This window comes from Coloeus monedula, assembly GCF_965178545.1.
Source record: "Coloeus monedula genome assembly, chromosome: 3".
In the NCBI taxonomy this organism is placed as follows: Eukaryota; Metazoa; Chordata; class Aves; order Passeriformes; family Corvidae; genus Coloeus; species Coloeus monedula.
In genome coordinates, this window is record NC_138783.1 from 93,455,468 (window position 1) to 93,468,392 (window position 12,925).

General features: G+C 42.3%; 1 protein-coding gene across 5 annotated transcripts in view; it reads left to right on the plus strand.

The window, feature by feature from the left end:
- Positions 1-5,718: 5,718 nt before the first annotated feature.
- ADPRHL1 (ADP-ribosylhydrolase like 1) overlaps positions 5,719-12,925 on the plus strand; it is a 38,696-nt gene continuing 31,489 nt past the window's right edge. Inside the window, exons 1-2 of one of the 5 annotated variants that reach the window (XM_082278801.1) lie at positions 5,719-6,579; positions 10,378-10,542. In XM_082278801.1, the coding sequence (XP_082134927.1) occupies positions 6,366-6,579; positions 10,378-10,542 (379 nt within the window). In that variant the 5' untranslated portion in view covers positions 5,719-6,365. The remainder of the gene's footprint in view (positions 6,580-10,377; positions 10,543-12,925) is intronic. The other 4 variants (XM_082278802.1, XM_082278803.1, XM_082278804.1 and 1 more) reach the window with 4 other exon arrangements.

The window sequence follows — 12,925 nt, forward strand, 5'->3', positions numbered from 1 at the left end:
ATCATAAATTCTAGCTAAATGCAACATAGTTGTAAATTCATTTCCTGGCACTTCTCATGGAAAATAGATGTGAATAAGCCCAAAGACTTAACTATTTGGCTTCATACTGGAGAAATAGTTAAGGGTAAGGAGACTTTATATTAATGATTATAAGTATTCATGCCTGTGGATGTGTTGTGCATTCAATTGTATTTATTTAAGGGGAGAAAAAAGCAAATTAATGCAGTTTCAGTGATCTCAAGGCTGGTGAAATTGGACCAGTTTCACCAAACCTGAACTTGTTCAGTCACTTGCTTCTCCCCTTTTGCCAGCCACTGATTATGAAGTACGCAGAGGTGTCAGTCTTCTGTTTCTCATCAGTGTCTTCTGATGCCTAAGCACAAAAAAGTTTTACCAGAAACTATTCAGCATGTCTTCGCACAGGGCTCTTGCAAATGCTACCTCATCAAAATGAGTTTGTCATAGCCACTGTAAAAGTTTGTTAAAATGAAGAGTTGCTGAAGAGTATGTACAGCTATGATCAATATATTTTCTGTATTTAAGGCTGAATAGATTCAAGAATTTTGGATAAAATTGTGCATTAAGTTATATAAATTATATCTGTTTGGATAGTTGAAGTGTTGCATGACAGCATACTATTTTATTTTGTAGTTGCCAGGGTATAAAAGCTTACAATATTCTCTTAAACTCTAATATTTAGAGTTTCATACAAGCAGTCAGCTTTCATTATGTCAACACAACCTGCAAGGACAAGTGTACATGCTGCATACAGAGACTGCCTTCATTCTTCCACTTGATGGAATTTCAGTTGTGCATGATGTTTAAAAAGCAGGATGAGGGAAAATTTGAACAAATTAGCAAATTTTCTCTTAGTAAGAGCCTAGCAATCAAGTTAGAAATGCCCTGTGAATGATTTGTTACAAATATTTGTCCTTTTTTTGTGAGTGCCAGCCCTGGCCGAACAGCCGCCAGATGTCAGCGTCTGAGCCTGCTGCTGCCTCGTGCTCCTGTGCAGAGATAACCACTGAGGTTGTGCCAAATTACTGCTTTCTCACTCAATCTGTTTAGAAGGGCATTTGTGTACATAACTCCAGGTATTCTTCAGAAGTCAACACAGAGCTAGAACTAGTGTTACGCTCTTTTAACTGTGTTTGATTTATCTATGCCTCCTCCCCAAAACAAGCCACTGCTGTATCTGTCCCGCAGGCTTTGCAGAATGTGTAACATCTTACAGCCTCAAGTGCATTTACCTAGCCAGAAGTAGTGGAATGCTAGTTACTCACACAATTGCCACTTAAAATATATAGATATGATATAACTGACCAGAAGTAGCTTAATCTATTGGTATGTGATGTAACTGAAGTTTCATAGCACTAGAGCTTGTGAAACATTTGCTCATGATGAGAGCTCCATCAAATCATTCTGATTCTACCTTTTGAAATAAATAGAGCATAAAAAATGCATGTGGGTCGAGGGGTTTTTTTCTTGTTAATCTGAGCAAGAAGGAAGGTACTTAGCCCAGGATTCAGTGTGTGTATATATAGATATATACACACACATATACATGTATGTGTATATATATATACACACATGCACATTTAAACCTCATTCTTGTGCGGATCCTTCATGGGTGACACCTTCCAACAGACAAATACTGGGCAAAATACTCCAAAGATAGTTGTTCCTTGTCAGCCAGCTTTTGAGGTTTGCTATGCTTTTCCTTGTTCTTCCTGGTCTTCTACCCATTTTAAACCACATGTGCTTTTTATATTCCCATACATAATAGTATGGAGTAACACCTTCACACTTGAACAGTCATAAAAAATACAAATAAACTGCTTTCACCTTACAGATTTCTTACCTATTTTAATCATTTGCTGCTGTCCACAGTTCCACTTTACAGGGTACTCTGACTTCCATTTTAAGTAAGCTGATACAGTGGTAACACCTAGGCTGCTCAATTTGTAATCCTAAATGGTGCAGATGTCTTCAAGTTGTTCAGTGCATACAGTATTACTTCACAGATATGCTGTATGTATTTTTAAACTTGGTGCCAAGTTGTTTGGTTTGAAACTGAGCCATAGGATTTGTACTTGCCAATTCTAAATTTAAATGTAATTTATCATGTGTGTCATGCCAAGGAGAGCAAACCTGCAGGCATCTGCTCATTCAATGCACCTGGGAGATTTGCTGCTGAGTAAGCTGTACGTGTGTGTATATTTTGTGGCAATGGAAAAAGGAATAAATGGACTGTCAAAGGATTGAAGTCAGTCATGTGAGCTGTCTGTATGGTTTTTGTCAGCTTTCTGCTTTGGAAGTCTTGGTCTGGTGGGAGTTTTTTTGTTGTTGTTTTTTGGTTCATTTATTAGGTTCTTGTGTTATTACTCTATCAGCCAGAAGAGGGTAAGGATGTAACTCAGTAATTTTTATATGGCCTTAATAAATGTCTGGTTTGGTCATCTGTGTCACAGTTAAGCTTTTAAGAAGCTTGGCATGTTTAGCTGCAGTACTGTATTCACTGCATGTGTCTGCTGGTCACCAAACTCTCCGCAATTTTTGTCATTACTTTGTGCTGGCAGTGAGGTTTAATTGCCAGAAAGTGTTGTTCAGTCCTGGCTCTGAGCTCTGTAGGAGAAGCAGCATGCTCAGAAATCTGTGCAAAGACCTTCAGAGGTATGCATTCACCTATCATTAATTCTCTTCTGAAAGTTTAAGTTAAAATAAGTAAGTTGTCCTTTATTTTCGCCCAGCTGCCATCCTTCTCCAGTGCTTTCACCAACCATGGGCTGCTTTGGTGTTGCACAAGTTTTGTCTTCCTTTTCCTGTGACAGTGAAACTGCAGTTGCTGATATTTCAACCATGGCAAGCCTTTTTTCTTTCAAGTCTCAGCACCAGTAACTTCCCTCAGGTGATGCCAGCCAGCACCTTGCTCACCAAAAGGCTCCTCTGAAAGAGAAGAAGTGTAATGTTTTTACAACCATGAACTTGTTCAGCAGAACATGTTTTCTGATCTTATCTACAAAGTGCTGGGTAGAACTAGGTGACAGACCTCTAAAATTAACTTTTTTGTTCTAAACTGTTGACAGAGGGATCTGCAGCTGCCTCTACAATCACATGCAGAAAATACTGTATTTCAGACAAGTGGTTGCAACGTTCACCTCTTAATGAGAAGGGCTGGGGAAGTTTAGGGGCATTCACATTTTGATTATTGGGCTACTTCCTCTTGTTGGTGCATATACTTGACCAATTCCCATGGGGGTTTTTTGTGCCTCCTTTTCCAAGCAATGAACTACTCTATTGTTCAGTGAATCCTGTAGGTTTCATGTCATGACAGCTTTCTGTCAAGACAGTAAAGAAGTCCATCCTGTGGTGTTAAAGGATTCTTTTTCCTTCAAGGCAGTGGTATAAAACTGTATGGAAATAATTCATCTCCATTGCTAAAGAATTGAGTAAAACCAGTTTATTTTTTTCCTGTATCTCAATGAATGTGTTTTAAAGGAATGATCCTGATGCTGGAGTAAATCCTTCACTTCAAGATTTGTAAAAATGCAGCTCTGACAGAAGTCTGGCACCCGTCTGGTATCAATGCTGCTTTTCCAGGATATGGCGCTGTGTCCTTTGGATGGATGAACTTGGAATCTAGAGCATTTCTCTGCCAAGTGTCTTTGAATGGCAAAGGATCACTCACTCACTCATGGGGGAAGCATTTGGGGTGTAGTCGTCTTTTAACTTAAAAGGGCTTGTGTGGACACAGTGTCAGCCCAGCTCCATTTGCCAGTTCCTTGGTTCGGAGCAGAGCTCAGCACCTGTAGCGTGCACGCGTGTCCTGGGCCTGGAGACCATCCATGCACATCCCTCTGCTGGAGGAGCAGGAGCAGCCACGTTTGCCAAAGGCTGCTTTCATGTTCTCACCTTGGATTTCAAATGCAGTTGAGCTGAAACAACTGTGTTGCCACCAACACAGACAAGCCTTTTCTCTGTTCTGCTTTCCCCTTCCTTTCTTTAAGGATTCTCCCCATCTGAAAGCAGTTGTATGTACACTAGTGAAAAGACACCAAAGCTGCATTTTTATGTGATTTACCAAGTAGTTTGGAGCTCTGCTCAGTTTTGGGTTTTTTCCTGTTGTGAATAGTTACCCATCTTAACGGAGTTACTGTCTTTTGTCTCTGTTTAAGACATGTAGGTATGATATTTTACAAATAATTGTCTGCTTTGTGGGGGAGTTATCAGTGTGTCTAGCCTACCTCTGCCCAGAAAGCTCACAGAAGCTGGAAGTACCACATGAAAAGGAGACCCTGCATAATTAACAAATTAAATAAAAATGTCTTTGCTGCATGTTCTGTTTCACAGAGTTGAAAAATAGAACTTCTCTGCAATTTTCTCTGGGTTTTTATTATGGCTTTATTCCTAATTTGGGCTGTGTTCCGAGCAGCCAAGTGTGTTGCAACAGAGTGAACTCCACAGGAGGCAAAAGGGCAGTGCAACTGCCAGCCACATTAAGAAGAAAAAGATAAATGGAAAACTATGAATAGCTTTGCTCCTTTTCAGGGAGGAACCTTCCATCTGATGAGGCCCTTACTAGCTCACCACAGTGCCTCAGCAGGTGATTCCTCCTGTCCTTGCTTTGCAAGTTCAAATTCCCACGTGCCTCCAAACCGTGATGCTATGCAGGAATAGAAAACAGGTGTGTGCCACAGAGGGGTGGATGGACCTGTAACAGAGATGTCAACGTCAGTGCTTCTGCCTGGTGTGTTCTGTAAGCTGCCCTGGCCTTGGTTTTCCATTTTTAGTGTTTGTTTTCAGACACGTGGAACGTGAGGTAACGGGCAGTGCAGGGGTGACTCTAAGATTACCTCTGTGTTACATAAATGCCCTGGTTGTGGGAGATGATGCTTGTTCCCCCTGCCCCGCACAGGGCAGCGGGGCTGGCATCCACCACTTGTGGCAAGCCAGCCCAGGAGTAGGCTTGCTGTGCCCCTCTGATGCTTGTCCCTGCATATCCTCTGGTCCCTAAGGCATAATTGTCCTCCTTTCTTTTTTTGGGGGGTGCATTTTTTTGGGGGTTTTTCAGTGTAGAGCTTTTGCTTTCTAGCAATGATAACACACTCTCAGTGTCCTTTTCAGCTCTTCTGTTAACCAATCCCAATCTTTAAAGCAAGAGTGCACTAACAGAGGCTGCTTTCACCATTTGGGCACTTTATTTCTTCTAATGTAGAATAAGTATGGCAATGCTTCTCTGTGTCCTGAAACTCCATTAAGTACAGAGATATTTCTACACAGGTCAATAACTCAGACTGTGATTAACTTATTGCTTATTAACTTGTTGCTTTGGGTGCTAGGATGGTGCATCCTTTACACTGCTGGCCTTTTCCATCTGGATAGCAATCAGTATTGCCCTCTGAAAAAAATCAAAGAAAACAAAGACCTTTCCCCTGGTATCTGTTATCAAAATTATAGTCAAGTCAATCAAAGCTTTCTGTTTATCTACCTACATTTATATTTACATTTCTATTTCTATCTGTAAAGTAGTAGTAGTTGTTTGTGAGTCTTTCGGATTTTATTAGACTCACAGGATGCCATTTCAATACATCTTTCAAAATAGTTTCCTTCCAGAGTCCAAGTGTGGACTGACCTCATCTTCAGGAAAAAGTCACTCTTTGCCAGGGACTAAGAGGCATGGAATTGAAGTTGGTGTTTTGCTCAGTGTATATCCAGGGGTGCAGTGAATTAGCAGAACATTCTTGTACTAGGTGGAACAGAACAAGAAAGCTGCTAACAAAATATTTCTATGGGACCTAATTAGAAACGGGAGAGGTCATCTGCATTTCACTAGATTTCTTACTCCTTGATCCCTCCTTCTAGTGTGTACAGAGCCTGGAAAACTGCTTTTATAATAGCCTTTACTTCTGACTGGTCCCTGAGAGGGAGGCTGACTTCAGCATATCAGAAATGGGCAGAAGAAAAAATATTAATTTACAAGTTGTTGAATAAATAAGCACCCCTGTGGAGGCATCTGTTTTTCTGGGTGTAGAGTTACTTTGCCTGGGTAGGGCTAAGGATCTCTTGGCTTGCTTTAAGCTGGGTTGCAGAAACGAGGCTTTTGCAGGTCTGCTCTTACAGTTTCATTGAACAAAGCCTCTGCAAAATCCCTGGGTTATGAAATATTTCCTCTCTGTCGGGTCCCAGACAAGAGATGGCATCTGCAGAGCCAGAAAAGGAAGTCCTTGCCTTATAGAGAGAGCTCTTGGTGTGACACAATGGCTGATATAAAGTGTCGGGGGAGCTGAGTTGAAGGCAAAGGAACAAAGGAAGATCAAGATTCGGTGGCTGTCTCAGGCAAAAGGAAAGTGGAAAGTGTCTTGGGGATGGATAAATTTAAGGCTGCGCTTGTTCTGGCTGGAGTAGGGGATGCTCTCGGTTATCGCAATTTCTCCCGAGAAAACAATGCCTTAGGTGCAAAAATCCAGCAGGAGCTGAAGGAAATTGGAGGGCTTGAGAACCTGGTGCTCTCTCCTGACAAGTGGCCAGTAAGTGACAACACGCTCATGCACATGGCTACAGCTGAGGCTGTCATCACAGGTAGGTACGGCGCGAATGGCGAACGCAGTCTGCAGAGGAGCAGAACTGTCGAGCTGCTGCAGTTCTTAGAATAAGCCTGATTGCTGGGGAAGTCATAAGAAAGCATGTCAGAAATGCTGCTTACATGAATGAGAATGTGCATTAGTTTGGCTGTTCCATTACAATCCTGTGACCATCTCACGAACTGGGGGGTCGTCTTGATTTCTGGAGTGTGGAGGGGCTCTTCCTATATTTTCTCTAGAGATATACAGTTGGTTAAAGCTTAGAGACTAAAATATCACATGTCCAGCATAACAAAAATAATTGCCAAGTAGATTGTCTGTATGCTGGAATACATTAGGGAATAATATAGCCACTAGATATCCTTCTGTAAAAGATAAGAACTCTTCTGAGTGCATTTTTTACGTGTTTGTGTCCAGAACTCCAGGCTGGAGTAGAGTTACCTTAGTACCTCTTTCAGGCTAAAAGCACTAGTGCTGTCTCCTCTTTGCTGCCCCTCAGACAAAGGGTTGCATCTGCAAAGCCAGAAAAAAATCTATTTGTTTTATTAGGAGAGCTCCATGTCTTTAGTCCAAAAAGTATCCTAACATTCTGTGTTTATGATGAAATCTGTCAGAATAGTGGAATTTATTAAGATATGTCTTCTAAAATCACAATGGTTTGAGAGAGAACATTTGTTTTTTCTTAAGGTGGGGTAGTCTGTTTAAGATAAGACAGTGTTTGTATCGACACCTTACCCATCAAACTAGAGCTTTCTGAGACTGGCAAGATCATAGAAAGTACACCAGAAGACAGTGACCTCTCAGCAATATTTTGCCTCTTCACAATGATTCAATTTTTTTTAATCTCTGTAAAAATATTCCTGATTTTTCTTAAAACTCATAACACTGCATAACTACCAGTAGCAGAAGCTCGCAGTGTAGCCAAGTATCCTTCACATCAATGAGATTTCCCTTGTGCTAGTGTTTCACTCCTTTATCTGCCTGCTTCCAATCTGCTCTAAATTTAGTATGTAGAGATCAGTTGAAGAGTGTGTAGGACACTTCATACTTGGCTATTAGCTAACCAATGGTTTAAGGAGTAGCTAATACACTAAAGATACGGGCAAGATGTCAGCCTAACAAGAAAAAAGATGACTAGTATATTTCTGAATATAGGCTATGATTAAATACGTATCATATGTTTCTTGCTTACTGAACCCTCTAAAACCATAACTTCTGGGTAATCAAGTCAGCTAGACCAACAGTAAAATAATAATTCTTTTTTTAAATATAGCAGCCTGTAAATTGCTCTAAAGAAAAAAGTTTAAGCTATCGTTTCCATTGGCTGTGTTTATCCTACACTCTTATTTCCCTGTAAGCTGATCAGACAAGCACTTTAAAAAGGTGCTTTCATGGGCTGGAGAGGAAACAGCAAGATGGAGTGGGGAATTTTAGTAAGAAATCTTCATTTCACAGCAACACTGGTGAGTGGGATAAAACAAGTCCTTCTCCCTGCTTCCCACAAGGGAAACAAGAACTGCTCCTGCCCACAGGGAATGCAAAAAAGCCCCATGGCTTGCCCATGGCCCAGCCTGGGTGCCAAATCACCCACGTCAACAGAGTGGAGCAGAGGAAGGGAAACATCTGTGAGGCTGAAGGCGTCTGCCACCAGCCCTGAGGACCTGCCCTTACTGCTGTGGAAACAGATTCTAAAGAATATATTGGGTGACTGGAACATTACCAGCCAAAAAAAAAAAAAAAAAAAAGGAGGGGAAATAAGCAATAAAAATACCTCTGTTTCTCACTGCCCTGCTCCTTGCACATCCTGTTTGCCTGGCTGGCTGCCTACTGGCCACAGCATTCCCCGGATGCTCACCTGCGGGCAATTGCGGGATACTTGTAGGCTGGGACAAAATCTGCCCACGGCTTAGTCAGGCAGTCCCGTTGTCATTGTCAGGGCACTGCCCTCGGGGGAGCTCCTAGCCTGAGGCAGCAGCCAAGCATGAGGTGCAGGCTTGTGTTAAAGACAAATGCAGTTCCAACCTGGGGAGGGGATTTTGGCCAGCGCTTTGGCGGCTGCATGGAGAGCATCCCAGGAGGGGCATGGCCACAAGCAACCGGGGCTGTGGGCACTGCTGCAGACTGAGCTGGTGCTCCCCAAATCCACCATGTGCCCTGACTGAAAGGTTGATCTGACAATGAAGGATAGACAAAACATCTGCTTCCAGGAGGAATCTGTCTTAAAAGGGAGGAGCAAGGACAGCATCATCAAACCCAGGGACACTATCTCTGTAATGACAAAAGCCTTTTCCTCTCTTACTTACACATGGGTTTAAAAAAATAAGAGTTCATTTCTAAAGAAAGAACCTGTCGTATTGATGGCTGAGACAGCAATCTGGCTCCAGGCATGGCTTGAACAGCCTGGAGGTGCTGGACCACAGCGACTGGCTCTGGGGACAAGGTTTCTGGAGGAACTGCCAGGCAGTAAACCCTGCTCTGGTTCCCATCTGGATAAACTGTGACACCTGACTCCTAAATCTGGAAAGAACTGGCAGCTTGACAGTGTCTTGTTTCTTTTGGATTACATGTGGGATGGCCAGTATAACTGGTAGGGTATTATTTTATGTGCAAGAAGACGAATGTTTGACCCTTCATCTTCTCTTTTGCCTGCCTCCATAACTGGTACTTCAGAATGTCTCTGGCTTCTGGGACTCCAAACTTTCTCTTAAGTTAAACTGTGGATTTCCAGAATTCACCCTCTCTGACAAAATGAAGATATTTTTAGAAGAACTTCTCCTGTTGTGTCTTTCAACCTGTGCAACTAACCAAGTATTAAATGGAGTTTCTCTAAGTATGTAGAAAATACGTAAGTGGATAAATCCCTTTGGCCTCTGTTTCCACTGATTACGCAGTTGTAATAGATGCCAGTGGAAGGTTTTCCTTGACAAGAGTAAAAGGCAGGACTCTTCAAGACCAACAACAGACAACACCAGCCAAGAGAAGCAGCAATACTGAAGAAACAGTAAATGTTTAACAGGGGGAAGGTTCCTCCTCAGACAAGACTGTAGGACTTGGTAAAAATAATCTATAAACAGATATTGTTAGTGAACTTATTACATTAGAGAAATTTATGTGCTGGAAAGTGCCTTCAGGCAGTAGGGATTTACTACTCTTACTGATTTTTGTAATATTTTTTATAAAAGCTCACTGTTAATGGTATTATAAGATATTTGGATCCCTGCATGTAAGACCTTCAAATTTTAGACAAAATTTATATAAAATACAGATTTTAAAAAGGGGCTGCTAATTTGCTTTTGTATCTAGTCATACGTACTTCTTAAAGTAATTCTATAATGTGGTAATTAAAAAAAAAAACAGCTTTCATTTTCAGATTGGATTCACATCTGTAAAGGCAGGGGCTGAGCTAGGCATACCTGGCTTTACCCAGACCCCATGGCAGCCACACTGTCACCAGACAGTTGAACATCTCTGTAATGACTTCACACCACAGAGCTTAAATACAGGCCCTCAGCAGCTACTGTGGATTAACAGAATGCTTCATCATTCCAGTGAAGGAATTAAACATGGGAAGAAATGGAGGGAAAGATGAGAATTGAGAGTCAAGACCATTCTCCCTCCAGCCCATTGTCATGTTGTGTAAAAATGTGTCAACAGTGGCACCAGAAATATGACTTGTTATATTGGAAATGGAAACAGGAATATTTCTCAAATGCATAGTGAACTTGCTTACATGTTTTCTGTGGTGTTTTGCTCTTCTGCCTTCACACAATAACCTTCTCTTCCCTCCCCTGAGCAGATTACTGGTGTTTAGAAGACCTGTACCGGGAGCTGGTGAAGCGCTATGTGGATGCTGTTGACAAGCTGTCGGGGAGGCGGCCGGACCCCGCCACCATCGAAGGTTGCAGGGAGTTAAAACCAGACAACCACCTTCTCGCTTGGCACACGCCCTTCAATGAAAAGGGTACGGTACTGCTTTCCTTTTAGAGGCCCTGGCTAGAATAATGCATGCTCTCGGTGTTTGTGGCTATATGGAAAGTGTTTCCTTTTCCCCCGTGACATCAAAGGCCACTACCCCTGAAACATTTCCATGTTTGCCTGAGGATGACAAGAGATCTGCCAAGAATTCCTTCTGTAGGGCACTGTGTCCTCTTGTAAGTGAACCCCTCCCTTTTTAACATCTATTTAAAGAGACTTTGTCCTTGGCTCTGTGCCTCAGGGTCCGGATCTTTGTCCTTGAGTTTAATGGTTATTTTAAGAAATATTTTCTGCCATTTTTCATTTAAACGTTTGTAGACTTGGATCTTTTCAGTGATACCAGATCTGAAACAAAATGCCAAGCCTGTAAATTGCTCTAAGCACCAACTTATTCACTGGAGGGAAAGCAGAGACTTTTCTCCATTTGGACCCCCTGCTAACAACTGTAGTTGTTTTGTTGACAATCCCTAATATTCATAGCCTGGTTTACCTACACCTGACCCTCTCTTTCCTTCTCTTTATGATCATTTATGTTTACAATGAATAAAATTTCCGCTTCAAGTTAAATAATGCTCATGCAGCTATGCGCATACACATACAGTGCAATTAATCTTGAAAGGCCGTAGAGACACCCCGTTATCAGAGGGAGACCCAGACAGCCATAAAACGGTGTCAGCTCACACCAGCGTTGGCTGTGTTGGTGTGACACTCAGCCACTGCAGAGCACACTGGCTCAACACAACTGCGTATTGATGCAACACCATGGCAAAGACCCGGTGGCACAGTGCCATGGCTATTTCTGGGTCTCTGCAGCCAGTTTTCTCTGTTGAAAAAAAGCATCTCTCACTTGTCCCCCGCTCCTCACAACAGCTGCTGGGAGTGATAAGGGTTTACTTTTCCCACCCTGCTATCAGCCAGATCTGAGAAAGTGCCCCTTTGGCACTTGTCATGTGTTTTCTGACTGACACTGGATAAAATTTGGTGAAAATAATCATGGGAGATACTGTTGGCCCCAAGCAGCTCTTAACATTGTTCAACAAGCAGTTGAGTATGGCTGTTCCCTGGTCCACTGCAGTGTTGGAGCTATGTCTCTTCTTTCAGCCTTCTTCCTCCCCAGCTTTCCATGATGGACTATCTGCTTTGGGGACACTCTGGGCTAGAAGAATCTAAAATTAATTCCTGCCTTGAGAGATCTGACAGCTAAAAGCCGCCTTCTCCATCTGGTCTGACAAATAAGCATCCTGAACATCAAAAGAAGCCTTTTTTTCACCCTGAGAGCAGAAGAACCAGTGACCTGAATGGAGATATTCTGTCTACTACGGGACCAAGCACTGCTATGGACCTAATTAACTTTTAATTGAATTTGCACAAAATTCTTCTTGAGGCAAAAACATGCTACAGGCATTGAATGCCTGGGGTTGAATGCCTAGCAGTCAGATTATATTTTAGATAGGCTGGAACTGAAAGTCTGATTTGCTGTGGGCATTCTATCTTATCTTGCTTCCAGCAATAGTTCATGTGCCAGCCTTCATGGACTTATCTTAGGTAATTTTGCATTGCTTATGGATGCTTCTCTGCTCAAATTCTTGTGGGTTTAGTCAGCACACTGCATCCCTAAGTCAAACTGCCCAAGGTGTCTCTGCCACCTCATGTCATGCTCATTGCCACACTCTTTGCAGAGATACCTGGGTTATGTTAGAGGCTGGTGAGATTCCTGTGACCATCAGAAAACCTGCCCAAGATTGTCTAACACCTTCCATTTTAAGAGCTTGTTTACCATTTACAACATTGATAAGTGCAAGGCTAACGTTCTCTCCATTAAGTGTTTGCCTTTCTTTGTCTGTCAGTATTTGCTTAAAGTTTTGATGCAGATGAGTTTGCTGTTTCTGAGACATGGTAAAAATGTTTTGACCCATTGCTAAAACTTCAAATTGTTCTGAAGAGAATCATTGATGTTGTAGAACTGGAACTAAAATCTGAGTAAGGTGGTACCCCCTGAGCCAGAGATTTGCTTTTGGAGCCGCTGCGAAAGGCCAGTCAAATGCCGAGTCAAATAGCTGGGCTCTACCTGTATCGTGCATATTTCAGGCCAAGACTGCAGCGTCCAAGCAGGTCTTTATTTGCAACTGTGGAAGCAACTTCTGGGCTTCCTAGAAGCACTTGAAAACAGTGCCCTTTTGCTGGTGATATTGTCAGAGGAGCATGAGGGAAACATGTGAGGAAAAATGCAGAAATTGAGGGGAAAATTGAAGAGAAGGTTAAGCTGCAGATGCACAGGAGATAAAGGTTCTGGGCTCTACGTTTTCATGCAGAATTATCTGTAGTCACAAAAGGCACATCCTCTTCAGGGCTTAGCAGCCATTACCCTG